We start from the raw sequence: 19,652 nt of genomic DNA, 5'->3' as shown, positions 1-19,652 counted from the left end.
ACAATGAACAGACCTATTTAATTTTTAATAAATTACTTTGTATGCTTCCCTATTTATGTATTTACCCCCTCAGGTCTTAAGTTATTTGCATCTCCATAAATGTTCCTTTTATATCAAACATAGCCCACTGCTGTTTGCCACTATTTCACGATGAATAATTGAATCCAATATAATTAAAATGTGGTTTTTGTACTCAGCATGCTTTACCTACTTTGCATGTCAAAAATTACTATTTCAACCCAAAAATCTTGACAATGGAAAGCTTTATACTTACGAGATACGTATTTTTACATGGTATTTGAAAACTTTCCCCAGAACCATTTTTTAACAATCCAATCTTGTTTCGGTAGTACATGAATGTTTGTCAGGGTTTGGGGTATTTTTTTTATTTTTTTTACCACCTAAAACTGCAAATATTGAATTAGGGGATCACTGCTCCTTTGCTGAATTTATGTCAATAAAACTGTTTTTTACACAGTCAAAAGAGAACTTTTAAAAATCTACTTCTATGCTTCAGATTTTACTGGTCTTCCTGATTATTTAGATGGTCCTAATCACATTAAGAATAGTGACTTCTGGCCTTGCTTAGGGCAAGTCTCCTCCTCTTTCTTTTCCTTGTAATCTGACAGAGGGGGTGGGGTGGGGGGGGGTGGGCAGGGAGAATACAGTAACAAAACAGTCACTTACTAGAGGACTATTATAAATATGAATCCATTAGTTATAAATCACATAATAATCTCTGACATCTCTGATTAAGGTGCAGAAGGTCCTGCCTTTTAGGGGCTTGAGGCTGACAGAACCATAAAAATCAAAAAAGGCACCCCAGTTTCCTATATTGTTCATGAGAAGAGTCAGAGCCTTTGGAATGGATGCTAAAGGAGAAGGCACACTCCACATATGCAGGCAACTGTGAAGAAAACATTGGCCACGGTGGCAGAGGAGTTCTGAATTTTATTTAACGTGTTTGGACTATATTCCCTTCCTGCCGATTAAATCAGTGAATTCCGCTGCCGGGTGTAGACATTAATATTTATTTAGAGTTTTAATATTTTTACTGTCACCAGAAGTGGTAGTATTCTTTCATACTGAAACACTGAAATATTAATGTGTATTCAGCAGTGATTCAGTGATTGTCTCTTCTGAAGTAGAAACACAGAATAATTCTACCTTCTCAGTTTTCCTGAAAAGAATGACATGAACTCAGTCTCTGCCATGGAAGAACAAGAAGTGCAGGAGAGGGATCACTCTGCGGTAGAAGAGCCCAGGTTTCTTTTCTTCATTTTTTTATTAGGTTTCCTGAGCTATCACGATCTCTATCAATCTCTGAGAATATAATCGCTTCAAACCCTGTTAGCCTGCCCTTTTGACATTCAACTCATTCTCCAAGGAAAACAAATTTATAATGAAAGTAGCATGTGAGGTACTATAGAAGGGAAGAAGTTTCAAGGTGATCACAAAGCACCAGAGTAACTTTTTTTAAGTTGGCTCTGCTTCAGTAATATCTATGGGGCTTGTACAAATGTGTCTAGAAACACAGACTGCGGAAATGGAGACATTTATGATGTTGGCATAAAAGCTGAAAAAACCCTTGAATCTCTACAGGGGTTCAATGTAGTAGTAATAATGGGAAGCTGTTTTTCTTGGTTTTACTTGCTTTTATATTTAGTGAAATCATGGTTAAGTCCTATAGTAGCTCCTGTAGAAAACTAGAATATGGTGAAGATTAATACTCCAATGTCAGAAGCTGTAATTTCATTGCAATGATTTTTCTACTTCCATTTTTTATTATTTACAGCTTTTAGTCAGCCAAAGAACCCATCTGAAATATTTCAGCATTTTATAAGCTTGACCACGTTGACAGACAATAAAGGAATGACTGCATAGGAATAACGTGATAAAGAAACACGTAAATGATATTCCTATATCACTTAAACTGGAATTGCCTCTCTGCTGGGATGCCCTCTGTTAATACTGACTGAAAATGGAGGATCTAAACCTCTTCCAAGACAATTTGGAGAGCTGGATGATAAGAAAAACTAGAATCATTGTACTGGTTTCTGTGCTTCCATACAACAGCACCCCAAAGGCATTGGTTTAGGTTTTACTGCTTTACGGACTGACCCCTTGGCTGTAACTAACTTCTGCTGCATGGCTGAAAAGAGAAAAAAAAATAAAAAATCCCTGCATTGGTATACAAGAACAGGGGATAAAAGAGAAGGGGGAAAAAGAAAAACATCTAAAAATGAGTGAATGAGAAGAGCATCAACAAATAAAAATGGTAGAAGAAATTAAAAGAAGAAGGACCTTTAAATGACAGAAAAACATATGGCATAGATTCTGTACATTCTTATTCAAACAGTATAATAAAATCTTTGGATAAGTGACACGGAAGGGTTGTCCTGGCTCCGACAGGCTTACTTCTCAGAGAAGAGCTACCTTGGTGCTTACTGTTTTCCAGGCTCAAGTCCTGAAGTAACCAGAGGCTACCAGAAAAACAAATAAATGTGCATGCCACAAGTGACATTTTTCTTCTCTCTCAAAGCCAGACTGCTCTAAAAGCATTGTTGATATTACACCCTCAGTGCAATATCTTCACAGAGTGACTAACTTTTCCCGTTAATTCTCTCCCTACAAGACCACTACTGAAGAGTCAATGTTTACACACACTTGGTAGTTAAAGGACATACCACAGTGATGGGACATGTTTCTTTTGGATGTTCTACTCCTTGATGAAGACTCCAAACCTCACAGCCAAAGAACAGCAGTAAATGAACTCGTTTCATTTTTCTGTTCCAGATTGCTAGCAAAGATGTTTTTTTTCAGACTATAAATTCGGTTTTGCACTTTTGAAGTCTCTGATGTAAAAAGTTTCTGAATTTTATTGAGCTTTTCTATCTGTAATCTGCCTCCCTGAGGAAAGTATAGTGCACTTATGTGACCTACAAAATCTAGGAAATGTACCATGTATGTCAGTATGAAGTCTTCTCAACAGGAAATACTTTTTTAAAATATGATTTTTCATACTTTTTTTTTGATACTTGACTAAGATGAAACTTCAGCAAAGACCAAATTGCCTTTTGACCCCCAAAACCCAAACCCAACATACACAGGAAAGCACCTCATATGAATGGAAAGGGACATTTTTTTTTTTTTTCATCTCTTTTTCCTCTCCTCATGTTTTAGATTAAGAAATGCTGAGCATCTGGAAAACTGTTTTTCACTACTTTTAAAACAGAGAGAAGACCATTTATATTATATTTGGGATGAAATAAATAATTAAATACAATGTACAATAATGGCCCTATTCAATTTGCTACTCACAGCTTTAATTTTCTAAGCATATTTCATTATCTCTTCCCATTTATTACAGTTAAGGAAAACTGAAGAAATTGGAAAAAATAAAACAATAGTTTTCAGAATTATATTGCATATTTTAAGGACTCTGCTTTCGTTCTTAGGGAAATCTTACATTGCAGACACTGTCAGTTGCATCAACATGTTTGAATGCAACCACATTGATCATTATTTCTTTAGATTCTCAGTTTGAAAAAGAAATTTTATAATGGTTAAATGTGACATTAAAGTAAAGCTATAAAACCCATACAGCATTATGAAGAAATAAGATTTTCCTAGTCATTTTTTTTCCAATTTTGCCATGCCTTCTAGTTTGGCTCTGTGTCTACTGACACCAGGACTTCTGATATTGACTGACTCTTTCTGCGAGGCAGTCACATGCAGTTTCCAGGTGCAGTGTTAACTTTGGGCTTGTCAACTGGTCTGACAACATGGTAATTTATTTTATACTTTCTCATCATACCTTGAGAATTTTGCACATTATCTCATAAACCGAAAATGTTTTCTCAGCTCGTGTCCAATCCCAGGTTGTGACCTTGGGAAAAAAACAAACAGAGAAACAAATCAAACAGGAAAAGAAAGTAAGTTATTTTTGTTTATTGCAAAAATTAAGTTTATTCAATAATTAAAAATCTATCCCTAAACCTTTTACATTCAGTATAATGTATACAGAAAGACCAAGCAGAGACCAAGCAAAGACCTCAGAGCAATAACTATCAGGGACTAGACTGTTCCATCCAGGCAGTGCTTAGGAGACATCCTGCCTGTCTCCTTGTGCTTACAACACAGTGCCTCTGCACGCAGGCTGCTCTGTGCTGAATGATGAGTCTCCCCTGGGAACTGGTGGGGTTTGCGTTGAGATCCTGAGAGGATGCAGCCCTTGAATTTCTCTCACAGAGCCTTGACTATAAGAAGGCACCTTTCTCACCACTGCCCTCCTTGTAACTGCATGCCACAATTTGCTCCCAGTCACCTACTTTGTTTGCAAATCCATAGAATGAAATTGTCCAACCTTGCAATGTCCCAGACACTTACCCCACATGCCTTGAAATCCAGGGGAAAAAACTAGCAAGAAACAATCAAATATAGTTTCTTTTTTTCTTGCTCATGCTAATCAACTCCTAAATTCTAACAAACTAAGATTTGAAGAATAGTCTGTTTCTACTCTTTTATGAATTGACAATTGCTTTTAACAGTATTAGTTTAAAGCAACCGTTTTGAACAAAGCATTGCATAGATAAAAGAGCTCAATAAAATCTTGCAAGGGTAAGGGTGAAGACTTAAATAAGACAGAAAGGGATAGATAACTATATGCAGTAAGGGAAGAGTCAAGGCGATATCACAGCAATCTATAAATAACTTTCCAAGGAAACTGCGAGAAGGAAAGAGAAGAATTATTCACAGTCTCAAAAGACAGAAGAACACACAGAACAGAATGAAAATTCAGGCTATATATGAAAAAAAATAAATCTTAATGGTAAGAAGTTTCGCACAGTGGCCCAGCTCCAAAGGAAGACATATTTATCATGACAATTGTTAGGCAAGATGAAGATGCTGATGAAGACAGAAGCTTATTCGGTTTTCAAGATTCAAGAATATAAAGTTCTCTGAAAAATGTATCATAAAATGGTATCCATGAAGAAAGCATTATGTGAGACCAATTTATCTTCTCTCTAAAACAATCATGAAGAGACACAACTTGGCTGAGAAGCATCTACGGGTTTGGATGCCTTGGTATAAAACTTTCTTGATCAAAATTATTTTGGTGTTGTATGAAAAAATTCTATCCCTAATTAATTTTTACTTATAAACACCATTCTAATTGAAACTCCTTCGAGGAAACCACAGTCACAAATGGAAAGTTCAAAAATACTGTGTCAGAGTTTCTCTATTAGAATTGTAGTTATTTGCAGCCATCCTCAAACTCAGTTTTCACTATCTTATTGATGTATGGGTATTAAAACAGATTTCTAAGGAAGGGAGTGACTAATTACTAAGTCAACAAATTGTTTGATACAGAATGAGGAAGTAAAGAAATATTGGAAACATACGACCTTTATTCTTTGAGTTGTAAGCAGCTATTCAGAGATGTGACAATTGATATGTAAAATGCTTTTATCAGGGAAAAAAAGAAAGGGGGGGGGAAAAAAAAAGCTGTTCTTTCTTCTGTGGACAAAATGGACAAAGAATGAACTTTCTCACCATGAACAGAGAAGTGAGGAGAGGAGTCTTGCTACAGCTCCACTGAGCCCAAAACGCCAGCCACACAAGCTGAAGTCATATTGCCCCATCCGAAAAAAGTAGTTACTATTGCTGCTGAAGTGCAAAGTCATTCAAAGCTGTGTTTAAGTGCTTACTGTAGGCTCCATACTTTGGGGAAAAATATCAGAGCTCCCCCTTCTCCCCTAGTTTCCTGCTTTTGTTTGTACTTCTAAAGTCACTTCTTTTCAGGTCAAAACAAACTTCTTTCTATATAAAGATATGCTTGCCCTGTTCTCTTAATATTTTAATTTAAAAGCTTGAGTAGCAATAGAAAAGGTGTTAGCAGCTCTTTCAAGTGTATTTTTGCTGAGATTTCCAGCTATAAACTGTAAGAAAGTGAAACCCAACAGATGACACACTTAATAATTCTAAAGGAGAAAATGTATCAGAAAAAAAATTTTAAAAAATGTAATTTTGTTTAAAGTTTTCAAAATGCAAATAAGATACATTAGAATTACTCATTTATCTGAGCATGGACAGTAGAAGTATTATTGATCAAACAGACAAAAAAAAAAGAGGCAAGGGGAGGCCACTGATATACACTGTTTAAACACATCCCTTCCTAATGTGTTAGACTTTGGCAGAGACCAGGGAAATACTTTCATTTGATTTTCTGGTTAAAAAGTTGGCAGCACATGTCTGTTCAGAAAACAGCTTAATCCAAGGAGTTTACACTGCAAATATAATTAAAACTGTTCTTCTTCTTATAACTACACTTTACGCATTTCATAAACAGAAGCTCTGAAACTGCAGCATTGAAAGTTTGTTCTTAATCTTTTGTAATCCCTGGAAGAGATTAAGACGTATACCCACAGAATAGCTAACATAACTGCACGTGTAAAAGTTTGCATATATAAAATAGGATTTTAGAAGTCCTTTTAAAAAACCTACTGCAGTCTTTTGTAAGAAGATAATTTTGCTGGGCATATAAGTGTGCAATTATTACATACATTATATGTTTTTAAGGTAGCTCTACAAGAAATCTTCCTCTTTGTCCTTTAGAAAGCATGTTTGTCATTCTGCTTCCCTCCTACTCCATGGAGAGAAAATATTTTTCTCTATGCTTGACCTGTCTTCCTATTTTAGAATAAGAACCAGAATCTGGCAAAACAAAATCATGTTATGCTTGCAGCTCAGCTGAAACAAGACCTATAAAGACTTCAAGGATTGGTGGCAGCAGCTTGCCAAAACGGTCCTAACTCACATCACCACTGTTCACAGTCCTGTTATGAACATGTCCCACCCACACCCATTAATCATCACCCATCATCCATTTACCCACCAGCAGCACATTACTCCTGGAAATTTATGACTGAATCCTTCCTTCCATAGTATTTAGAAAAGAATGATCTGCCTCTTCTGTATTAAACAGAAGCTCTCAGCATTGTTTCTGCTTCTGTCTAGTGTCTAGAATGGAGGTGGCTTTATTTGATGAGCAGCAAATGCTCACGTAAGTCATGTAGCTTGTGTAGGCAAAAGCCATGAGAGCTGCTTTTGAATTAAGGTGCTTGGAAGCATAATCTGACACTTTAATCTGATCCCGAAAAATATCCCTCAACAAAAGCCAAACTCCCATGACTAGCCATGGGCGAGCCAAACTCTCACACCAGTGAACTAGTGTACCAACATTGAACATGCAAACTTTTCATTTCATACTTATTTCCATTCTTCATTGTCTTTCACATGGTTTTAAACACTTTGCTAAACAAACATGAATAGTGACTGATGGATGATGTAAAGACTTGCAAGCTGGCTTTGAACTATGTCAGAAACAAGTTACCCGGAGAGGTGGTAGATGCGCCACCCCTGGAAACTTTCAAGGCCAGGCTGGATGAGGCTCTGAGCAACCTGGTCTAGTTGAAGATGTCCCTGCTCATTGCAGGGGAGTTGGACTAGATTTTTAAATGTCCCTTCCAACCTAAACCATTCTATGATTCAGGCAGGAAGGAGCTACAGCCTGATCCAGCAACACAGGGTTTAGCAGCAGTCAGAAAGGTCACCCAATGAACGGAACAAATTAATCCACGTGACTCTCTCTGCTGCTGTATGGGACTGCTACTGGCTCCTTAGATACTGGCTTAAAAGATAGCTAGAAGATATGTCTGTTTACTGCAGTTTAGAGGTGCCATAAAACTGTGAAAGTAAATTGCTGAGTATGAGACAACAGCTAAAATTTTGCCCACTGCTGCCAGTCAGATTCCAATCAATATATTTAACCTAAACAATTTCATTTGCTTCCCTACCTTCCGTCATTCCCAAGCAGAATGAAAGTTACATTCAGGATGAAATCTCAATTTCCACAGCATGCAAAAAGCTTTGATATTTCCCCAAATCTCAGCAGTCTGACTTTAAAATGATAGTTTTGTTTAAATCTAACCATCTTGCTTCGGGATTGTTCTTCCTGCCAAAGGAAAATGAATAGCACCCTTTTAACACAAGTAGATTTCTCTTGTATTTTTCTCAGTGCCCAGGTAATTGGGGGGAAGAGAAATTCTTGTTAGATGCCCAATTATCTGATGAACAGCTATTTGCTATACCCTTGAACTTTTCAGTGCTGTAAGTTGCAATCCTGTTAGCTCAGTGAGTGATATCTTATCGTGAAAGCCTTGGACACATTACGTTAAATTATTTTATTTAATAACATTTATTCCCACTTAGCATGAGAAATATACTTACTGGAGGTGCTATAAATTTATACAGGGAAGATCCCCTCAGTGCTAGAAACTTTGGTGTGTACATTCGATCCTGAAGGGTGTCTTGTTCCCGTTCTTCCGTCCAGCCCATGTAGACTATCTGACAGAAAAATCAATAGTGTTGACACATTCCTCAGACACTTTCTTCAAATGAATTGCAAATTTTTCATGCAAGTAAGATGATGTCTGTCAAATTTTACACAGCTACAAACCTTCAACCACGGGCACAATATGGTGTATTGGCAGTTCAATTACAATCACGCATTTGTATAAAGAATGCCTGTTATGACAACCAAAAAACATCAGAACAAATATTTATTGTACTAGCAACAACAAAAAAGCTAACCCACATACTCAGTGGACGTTAAAGGTCTATTATCTCATTAAATGCTCCCTGAAGTAATTCTACATATTTGCTGACAGATCACAGCAGAGATATTGAATGCAAGTGAAGTGTAAGGAACTACTAGCCAGGAATACAAAATCAAGTAACTGTTGTTACACTGCAATGTTGATACAGTCTCCACATACAAATTCACAATTATGCATTAAACAATATGATCTTACGGATTTTATTTCCAAATAATGACAAGCTTTTTTTTTTCCCTTCTAAAAATGCCTATGTAGGAGTTTTGAACCTCCTTTCTTAGGAATAGCAAATTAACAGACTGTTTTCAGACACTACTTTGAACAGACTTCATCTACAGCTGAGAAGTAACCAGAATGCTGTTGGCTCTTATGACTACTTGCAGATCTTCCGACATAGATGTATGAACTAGAACTTACTCAAACCCATTTTAGGATCTAATTCCCTACCTATCCATCTATTACGTTTGAGCAATTTAATATCAAATCCTTAAAGAGAAACAGAGTATGAGTCACCACTATGCCAACTTCTGGAGAACATCTGAACAGGGAGTAGACACAGCATGCAACTTTTGATTTATAACCATGCCATTAGTAATAAAATACGATTTCCAGTGCGCACTGGTACACTACTGCTATGGAAAATAGATCAACCCATATTTCATACAGTGCTGCTAATGGAATAGATCTATTTTTAAATTGCTTTGTGAAACTGATTTCTCCATTACTTAAGCATGGGGCATTCTCTGTCTTAAATGTCAGTAATGAATATATAAGGAAAACAGTTTATGAAAAATAATTGCAATCATATTAATAGTCAATGAGTTAGTAAGTTTACCAATGGTATAAAGGTACCTAAAATGAATGTTTGTACTGCATGTTTTATCCTTTGAGACCTTGTATGTCATATACTTTTTAAAAAGCGTTTCATACAGGTTTATACAAGTTGGGAAGAGATTTTTCATCAACAGTCCTTCATGGAATATACATTAAAATAAACGGGGGGTGTGGGGTGTGGGGGGGTGTCTGTTTTATTTTGTTTTGTTTTCCTTTTTTTAATTTTTTCTGTTGGATTGTACTATAACACACTGGATTGTATAACACACTGGAAATTAATGGCTTTTTCAAATCCCCATGTATGAAATCTACACTACTACTCTCCATCACAGTTTATTAGACATTTTATGGTCTATAAACAGAGACAGGGAGAAAGTCCATTCCTCTAACACTTACAGTTAAACCTCAGCATTTAATTCTTTTGCCAATAGCAAACACTAACACTGTAATATAGTCTTGGATCCAATGAACAATATGTGTTTAAGTATCTGCTGGTTTGGTGCTTAAACAAGTTTATGAAACTCAAAAAGAAGACAGAGCTGTACCACAATGCTCAAGAATCAAGCAGAGTGCTCAACGCTATATTCTCATGCAATAACTAAAAAAGCCACATTCTCTGAAATCTCATCCATTCCTGAAAGAAGAAATAGTTAGAAAAAAAAACATTTGACAGGTATAGTAAAAGAAGTTTTAAATTATTCCAATTCAATGTTTATTCAATTTTCCCTCATTTCTGCTGTTTCGTATGTTACCCAATGCAGGATAAGTACAGATCCCCATCCCTCTGACTTGGCAGGAATCTGTAGAGCTCAGTGACTGACACAGACTACAGAAAAGAGTAAAAGTAGTATAAAAAATTGAACTGCCATGTGCACAAGTTTGGCACGTTTTCCTCTCTGTAACTGAAAGAGAATGAATGACTGAGATATCTATGCTTTTAAATCAATTAAACTGAATTGATTTGGTTCTATCTTGATTTGTTTCATTAAAATCAGACACACAGTAAGATATCATCTTGCCTGATGATATTTAATATCACTGTAGCGCTGTACGTAATCTGTTTTCAGTTAGTGTTTTTCTTTTTCACATTCCTCATTTCTGCTTCTGCTATTCATCAGAATAACAGGATACTGTCAGTCATGCTGTGCAGATGTATTGATATTTCACATTTGATTGCCTTAACACTAAAGTACCATGAAATTGCTCCTTTAGATATTTCTCCCTTGCCTCTGTAGATCATGAGGAGAAATTAGATTGATTTTTCAGACAACCTGCTGTACCTAGGTTTTATGAACAAAAAAGTATTTCTCCTTCAGACTAAATACCTACTATTAAACATACAGAAGAACTGTTAAGCAACGGCTGTATGATTGTAATTAGGAACATTTACAAAGTTTTTTGAGTGCATGTGCATATTCACATGTTTTGATTATAATAGCATGGGCTGGATTCTGGAAAACAGGGCAAAACTCAATAAATACTTGATAACTATTTTAATTACGTGTTCCTAAAGTGGTCTCAGTTTATCTAAGCACACTGAACATGTGAAGTTAAATAAAATATGTAATTTTTACATAATGAAGCTAAGAAGCTGTTGAAAATTTTTCACTTATGAGATAAAATAGAGGCCACGTGCTTGAGAGATTTATGTTACTGGTAAACATTTTGACATCTAAAAATCCTTGACTCTGAACAGCTTCAAAAAATTATTTATTTGGAAAGGGATCTTAAGTTTCCAATTTAATAGTTCATATGTATATATTTGTTGAAATAGTGGACGAATATGAAACTTGCCTGTGAGTTTTGGAACATATCTTAATGCTTTACATGTGGACTTGGCCCAAAATAAGGAATTTAATGAGATTCTGTCTGAAAAGAAATGTCTACAACTACAGACAAACAATGAATGGAAATAAAGGTGAGTCACAAATAGACAGTGCATAGCATGCCCCTTTATAAATTTAAAAACCAGGCTAGTTTTTCAATCTTAGAAAAGTTTTTTTGAGTCCCTATAAACTGATGACCATTATCAAAAAAGGTGGCGGTGGAGGGGAAAACAGATTTTATTTGTGGTAACATTCCACTTACTTAAAACATAATTTTTGTAGTCCTGGTTTCTAACTTACCTGAAGTAGCTCATTCTACAAAATCAAATGGTGACACAAATTAGTTAACTTAGTGGCTCGGTTTCAGTAACAAAGATTCAGTAAGTTATTATGGTTTATGAGTTAAATCATGTAGAGTTAAAAAAAACCCCCTATATCTAAATGATAAATGAAGCAGGACGTTTTCTTCAGTCAGAACTCTGCAATCTCCTAATTTAGTATGAATTTACATCACACTGATATCCTAATCAAGCAAGGTAAATTGGCATAAATTTCTGATATTTCATATCAGTCCAACATATTGCTAAAATGAATTAAATAGCCTTGACTTTCAGAGAGACTTCTCCAGAGTTTTTACACAAATTTTATTATATTTTAAGAAGAACAAGAAAATTTCCTGAAAATGAAATGTAAAATGTATGTGACATTAAATGAGTGAGGCGATTCAACGATCAGAACAGATGCACCAACAGCTTTTTATCTTGGAAGTCTCATATTCATACTCGTATTATGTGAAACAGTGCTGTAGGGCAACAGGATAAACATGGAGTCAGAAGACAAATATGTCAGACAACATGGGAAAAATGATGAAGGATGAGGAACTCAGACAATGCTCTCTACTCTGGTTTTAATATAATTTTCTCTGTATTATAGTCGCAAAATTCATTATAGTCAATTGTTAGCAGAAAAACAATAAAACCACACTAAAATGGAGGAAAAAAGCGTGATTGTAATACAACCATTGGCAAAAACAGTCCTGTATTTAAAAGGTTTAGGATTTTTATGCTGAGTAAGAATTGTTTTTCAAAATCAACAGAAGAACTAATCATATACAATCTTGAATGAATGCTAGGAAAAATGTGCTTTACTGTAAATGTAGTCAAGATGTCTCCTATCCTATTTTTCAGGTCTGTGAAAAGCTCGATAAACTTTCCATAAATATATATATTTTTTTTTTAAATTCCTGTGAATTATTTTCTATCTTCTTCCCAAACAAAGTCAACTAAAACAAGGCAGTCTGCATATGAAAAATAATCTCGAAGAAACAGAAGACAAATGACAATGAAAGGTTATTTTACATATGTTTCAGATTAGATTTAAAATAATCTGAAGTCTCATTTGTTTCATTGTGTTTTGTGACAAATAAACATCAGTAACGGTCAGTATTTTCTAGAAAATTATGACATGAAATTATTAATAGCAGAGGAACAGCTTTGGCATATATCCCCTTTACCTTTTATTTCTGAACTTCAAAATTTAGAAATGAACTACTTTTGGTTTGAATTGTGGATGGAAATGGTCCTGGGCAACCTGCTCTAGGTAATCCTACTTGAAAGGGAGTTTGGGCAAGATGACCTACAGAGGTTCCTTATAATCTCAACCATTCTGTGATTCTGTAAAATGAGAAAAATTAGGAATGCATAAAAAGAGAAAATGATTGCTTGTAAAATACTTTCCCCCTTCAGTTCTCCTCTGTTATATCTCCTCCTTTCTATCCTATGTGCTTTAGAGCTACCACTGACAAAGACGACCGCCATATTTTTGAACCACCTACGTACTGCTGACTTATAGATTATTCAATGTCTAAGCATTTCCCTTATTATTGGAGATTATAAAATTATTATGGAAGATTGTAAGATTACACATCTATTGAATCTCATATAGCTTAATTTCCTTCTGGATAAGAACTCTTGTTGTCATCTTGTTACCGGACCAAGGCTGTTCTGTTTTTTAAACAATCACGCAAAAATTAAGGAAATATTTATGAACCTTAAAGTAAACAGTACCAGAGAAAGCAGAAAACACTTCTTAATTATGGAAGATGATTTTTCCCTTACACTCCAGATAACTGAACACTGATATCAGAGACTGAAAACAGGGTATATTTGCTTCCTTAGCACACAATATCGTAATCAGAGTGAAGACAGCTGTTTAGGGTAACAAAACTTGCCTGCACCTCTGCAGACATCTGTCCAACATTTACAGCACTGTTTGAAAAACCTGCATTACAGTTTGCACTATATCCAACACCATCCCATGAGAAATTTTAGCATTTGCTCAATGACATCTACCAGATCTTGCTAGAAATCAAGACTGTATTGACTACTTCATGCCTTCACGCCCTTCACAGATTTGAAAAGCAATGGCTACCTATGGATACAGGACAGCTTTCTGAACAGCTAAAGATCTGTACTTTGCTTTTCCAAGTTTCTCACAATCTTTTTGTTATAATCTACTAATCCAGAGCAACATTTTGTCTCATCCATTCAGTTTTTCACCTAATGTTACATGTTAATAGCTGCAGTTTACTTCAAAGCACTCATTTTATTTATTTAAGACTTCTAAGTATCTGTTCATTGCAATAAATTCTTCTAAAGACAAAGTCAGTTTGAACATTAATGGGGCAGCTGTGTGCCTTTGTCAAAATGTCAACATTGAAAGATGGGTTTTTTTTGCTTCCCTTAAATTATTCAAGTCAATGAACAATTACATGTATTTAAAATTCATTACAATTTGAATTTGTTCATTTTAATAGAGCATTAGCATTTAGAAAGTACAGCATTTCTGTTCAAGACTATTTTTAAGAATGATTGTATGCAGCTGTTTTTACAAAGATGGATTTCAATGCAAAGTGCAGTATTAAATACCAATCTATATTAATTTGGAGGGTGTGTGTGTGAAATTACTAGAAGGAATCAGTACAAAAATAGCTCATGCTAGTCCCGACTTGCAGGATATTGACTGGGTAATTACAAGAAAAAAATCATCAACCAGAGTAGCCAGCCAGCATATGGGAAAACCCCCTGAATTGCACAAGGGATATGTGCATTTTACATGGGATTGAGTTAAGCATTTTCCTGATTAATAGGTATGGTAGCTAGATGATGAAAAAATATATCTTGTGTTATCTAGAGCGATCTGACTTCCTCACTTGAATGAGCCTCCCTTCTTCTTGCAGAGACTTCCGCATAACTCACCTTTGGAGCAATTTAGCACGTCCCTGAGCAGGTTCATTTGGCTGCCAGGTTTATCACTGAGGAGACTCAGTCCCGCTGCCACCACAGGCATTTTACAGCCGACCTGAGAAGCCTCAGACCTTCTCTGACACTCTCAGAAGAGCAGCTCTCGGCAAACTCTTTGATACAGAGCAGGTCTTACACACATCCTGGATAAAAAAATTACTGTACATCACACTGTCATCATTCCGCCTCCTTTTGCTGCTGTGTAACTGCAACCAGTAGGATTCTGTTTGGTTTTGTTGGGGTTTTTTGTTTTTTTGTTTTTACTAGGGAAACCATCTTTGATATACTGTCGTATTTGAGTTCCTGCCTGTCTATTTTTCACCTACTGAATTTATGATCCATCACAAGGAGGGCTGTCACTTTTAATCCAGGATAAAATTTCTGGTTTTTTTGAGGGTTTAAAACTGATAGTGCAAGAAAGAAAGCTCAGCACTCAGGTGGCAAGAAGGTAAACATCATCTATTCTAAAGCCCAGTAGCCTGACCGCGTTTAGGACTTATCTTTTGATTAATGTCTCTTTTTTAGCTCTTATAAATGTACATGGTATAAATGTAATACATTTTCGAGACTCTCAAGTATAAGTGGGTCAAACAAAAAAAAATATTTCAGATAATCGACCTGGCGGGTATGGCCTCTTCTTTCTGATGAACAATGTGTCACATTCATCTTTGTCACCTCAGGTTAGATTACTGAAACATGCCGAATGAAGAAAAAGATCAGACTATTACAAGTCACTAGACAGCATCTTTCAGACTTTTGATGGTGCCGCCAAGCAAACAACTGACATACTCGTCTTTCTCAGGTACCAGTGTGCGTGAATCACTTATGAAAGCATTTATTATCATGCTTAACTTGCCCCAGGAGCAGTTTTCAATTAGATTTCAAGGACTGGTTCCAGATACTGTTTGGATTTCCATTTTCTGTGTCTCTGTAAAGGACTGGTAAGAAGAACTTGGTCAGGAGTAGTGCAATTCAGGCTATCTGGTCGCCTCTGACAGATCATACTACTCACGAAGCTGGTTTGTTTGCATCCTGAAAGCCTGCTAAATTTCTGCTTACTGAGCTCCACCCAAAGGAGAAGGTAAGCATAAAAGTGTGAGAACCCCGAATGTCTGAGTATATAGAAAACACAGACGATGTGTAATAGATCAGACTTGTTTGAAATTAATTTTAGCGATATAAATTTTGAGTTTGTATAACATGAAAATTACATTTCTATAGAATTAGATGTTTGTACTTCAAAGTGCTCACAAAGACGGAATAAAACTTCATATAGCATATGCTTAAAGCTGTCTTTTAAGTTTCTGGTGTCGCTGCTTGCACAGCAAAATAAACATATCTGACAGAAATCCCTTTTTTTGGTAACAATAACTTCACAAGACCTGACTTACAAATATTTTTATAACTTTGTGAGATTGTAGTTTGAACTATTTACAAAATTAGCAGTGCAGCTATATATGTAAGTATACAAAAGCCTATTTCAGATTAAAACATCATATTTAAGTGCTTCGTCCTCTGATGAAATCAAAATCAAAATTCTATGGAATAATGTTATTCATGGCTACTGCATGAAGACTATTAGGGAGCAAAATTTTTACTTTCCGTTCATAGTTATTTAAATAGCAATACTTACGAAGTCATAAAATTAGTTATTAATGTTTGATAAACATCTTTTGCTCTTTATATTGAGAAACTGTCCTATCTGATAATCAAAAAAAAAAAAAAGACTTCTGCAAGATTAAATTGTTCTTAAGGCTTTCTCAGAGCTCTCAGAGAACACAATTACTGCTTATGTGCTCCCAGAATAATAAGCACAAATAAAATCTCCAAAAATAATTGAATAAATTTAGACTAGTTGCTTTTAGCAACTCATTCATTTTTTAGAGAATTCAATGCATGTAACTGAAAGAAGAAAAAGTCATCAAGAGGTGAAATTTTATTTTCAAAAGTGCACAGAGTACTCAATTTTCTGCATAAATCCACTGTTTTTCAGCTTTCATAATCCATGTTCAGTTAATGAATTGTTTTGAATGGAGTGTGATTGAAGAAGTAGGAGTAGTGACATGGGTTTTTTTTCCTTCCTTACCGGCACTGTGATTTTGCTGTGAGAAAGAAGGTCTATGAAAGGTCAGCTGGTGGCTAGGTAACTTTTTTATTATGAAAAAAATTGATAAAAGGTCAAGGAAAGTTGCTAAGAACTCGCAGCATCAAGGGAAGGACTCTGTTAATACAACAAGCTAAAACAGCATTTGAAGCCAAGTTTCACATTCACAGACATGCACACAATGCATCAAATATTAGAGCCAATTAAAAAATAATAATATATAAAATCCTTCAAAGATTAATGACTACGGCGATCAGAAACATGACGGCAAGTGGCACACAAAACTGTTGGGTATGGTGTAATAAGCATTTCTTTACAACTGCTAACGGGAACAGATGTCCCTTTTAAGGACAGTTATTGAATTTTCTTCTTAAACTTTCTGGGCATCTACCTCCAGCAACTGCCAATCGGTGCATAGCAGCAAAGTTTCCTGAGAAGGGAAATAATTTTGAAGTCTTATCTACTAATGGATTAGTCTGAAATAACTGAAGGGCACACAGCTCTCCTACAGAATACGAAAATTTGCAGATGATAAGTATTTGATGCATCTGCACAGTGTCTTCAGTGGACCAACATTGCTGGTGCCATTTAATAACAGGCAAAATAAACAGGCAGTATAAAAATTTAATGTTTGAATCAATAAAGAATACTCCCTAAGGTAATTTTATCATTAATTAGCTATACCAAATAACCTTTTGTCTAATGAATGTATAATTTTTGAGATCATTAAGCAATATATCTAATTAATTTCTAAATAGAAATGATAAATATTCTTCCTGTTCTATAAAAAATGAGCAATGCAGTAAAACTTCAGATTATATTTCATTTCATATCATGTCATAAGAAACTGTAAACTAAGCCATAAATTTTACATGTATGGATAACACGGTGATTCCTTCCTTCTCAGAAACATCAGACAACACTTATGCTCTGATCTTCCTTTAAGTCAAAGTGTACTTCAAAGATATGTATATAAAGAAATTATCATAAGTGGGAGGAACAGAACACAGAATTCTGAAAGCAAGACATTCTCACAACCATATTTGTGACTTATTACTAACTCCACAACATCAACAGGAATGACTAACATTTTTCTTTATTGTTAATCATTACCCTGATTAAAAACTGACAAATATGACTTTGCTTTTGACAGTATAAAATTGATTTAAAGTAAAAATTCTAGACAATCACCAAATTCATCAAACACAAAAAATCACTAAATGAAAAAAAAAAAAGTTAAGAAAATCCTCTAAAATGTCATCAGAAACATAGTATGGAAACACCTAGTTTGAGCTTTCCCTTTTGTTTCAAATAATTCTGCATGTCAGTCTAATGAGCTGAATGCCATTAGGAAAGTAAGCTTGCATTCATGCTTATTTCATACTTCCTAGCCACATATCAACTACCAGAAAATTTTGAAAGCTATAGATTTTTCTTTTTTTTTTCTTTTAAGCAGATTTTCAGTGGATTTTGAAGGGCTCATGAAGACTACCTTTGAAAAAAATTACAGTCGAATGGATCAAACTTGCAGCATTTTTAACAAAAGTATTCATCTTCCATTATGGCTAAAGAGAGATAACATTATGGGTCATTGCTTTTCTCTTTCACCTGCCTTCAGAATTTGAACTTTCAATGACAGAAGCCTGAAAAATAAACTATTTTTATAAAAACAAATAAATATACTGAAACTGAAATCCAGAGTAAATCCTCGCCAGATCGACAGAAAGAGAATTATTCACTATCTTGTGGCATTATGTCAAAGAAATCATATACCAAAGCACCTTTGTCTTTTAGTAGCCAAAGAAGAAGAGAAAATTTTGAAATATTTCTCTTAGTAAGAGATGTTATGAAATCTCCATTCTTACAGACATTCAGAACTTGACTGGGCAAAGTCCTGAGCAACCTGACTTATGTTGGCTATTCTCTGAGCAGGATTTTGACTGGATGACCTACAACAACTCATCCAATCTGAAAAATTCTGTTATTCTATGAGCCTTGGATCTCAAAACTGTCATATCTGTCTTGGAATCTGTTTTTAAAAAGTCCTGACTTACTATTCCTAGCAAACCAGCTTCAGTATTGTTATTATTACAGTGCCACATTATTTGGCAGCACACACACTAGTACATACAAAAGGTAGCAGTTCACATTTCACAATCCACTTGTAGCTCTCCGGGTTTTTCTGAATTCACTAATTTTATATCTACCTTCATCTTCAATGGCACAGTGTCTCAAACTTCTCACTACACACTTTCATCCTTAAAATACGCTCTGGAAAGGAGTTTTTAGTACAGATTGCTTGCAGGTAAGGTACCCTTGAGAGTGAAGACAGTAGAACTCTTCTATTACTCATAAACAGCTATTGAGAAATGAAAGAGGAATCCTATCATCCCCTCTCAGTTGTTAATGGGGTAGAGGGCAACGGTTATGATTTGTGAAAGGCTGATATTCTATGGAGATTGCAGAGGAAGGGAAAGAGGAGGTGAGAAGTCAGATGAGAACAGAGATGCTAAATATCTTGAAATTACTTGAAATTCAATTGAATTTCTAAACAGAATGGAAAAGCTGGTGTGTAAAAGACTAATGATATATAACTTGCATTCTTACTCACTCTTAAAGTAAATAAAAATCTTCCTAAATTACTAAGAAAGAAGAAGTAGGGCTACTCTGGAATCACTTTATATATTAATTTTCAAACAGTGGTATCCAAATACAACTGCGTTGAGTTCAAGAACCAGAATGCAGTCCTATTCTGAAAGACAGTAAGGTAGAGGAAAACTACTGCTAAAATGTCTCCTCTAGAAACTGAGAAAAACCTTATGGGATTATTAGATCAAGAACATGCTATTCAGTATATTCTACATAATATTGTTCTCATGCTTCTCTTCATAACTTGATTTTTAACAAG

The 19,652-nt window shown here is 35.2% G+C and overlaps 1 protein-coding gene across 3 annotated transcripts in view; it reads right to left on the bottom strand.

The window, feature by feature from the left end:
- Positions 1 to 19,652, bottom strand: part of SNTG1 (syntrophin gamma 1) — a 357,236-nt gene that overhangs the window by 49,227 nt on the left and 288,357 nt on the right. For all 3 annotated transcript variants that reach the window (XM_063326848.1, XM_063326847.1, XM_063326849.1), the window contains 2 exons: positions 8,293 to 8,409; positions 3,818 to 3,889 (listed from right to left, as the gene is read on the bottom strand). In XM_063326848.1, coding sequence (XP_063182918.1) covers positions 3,818 to 3,889; positions 8,293 to 8,409 — 189 coding nt within the window. The remainder of the gene's footprint in view (positions 1 to 3,817; positions 3,890 to 8,292; positions 8,410 to 19,652) is intronic.

This window comes from Chroicocephalus ridibundus, chromosome 2 (assembly GCF_963924245.1).
Source record: "Chroicocephalus ridibundus chromosome 2, bChrRid1.1, whole genome shotgun sequence".
NCBI lineage: Eukaryota > Metazoa > Chordata > Aves > Charadriiformes > Laridae > Chroicocephalus > Chroicocephalus ridibundus.
The sequence above is the reverse complement of the archived record's forward strand: the minus strand, read 5'-3'. Positions and strand labels throughout refer to the sequence as shown.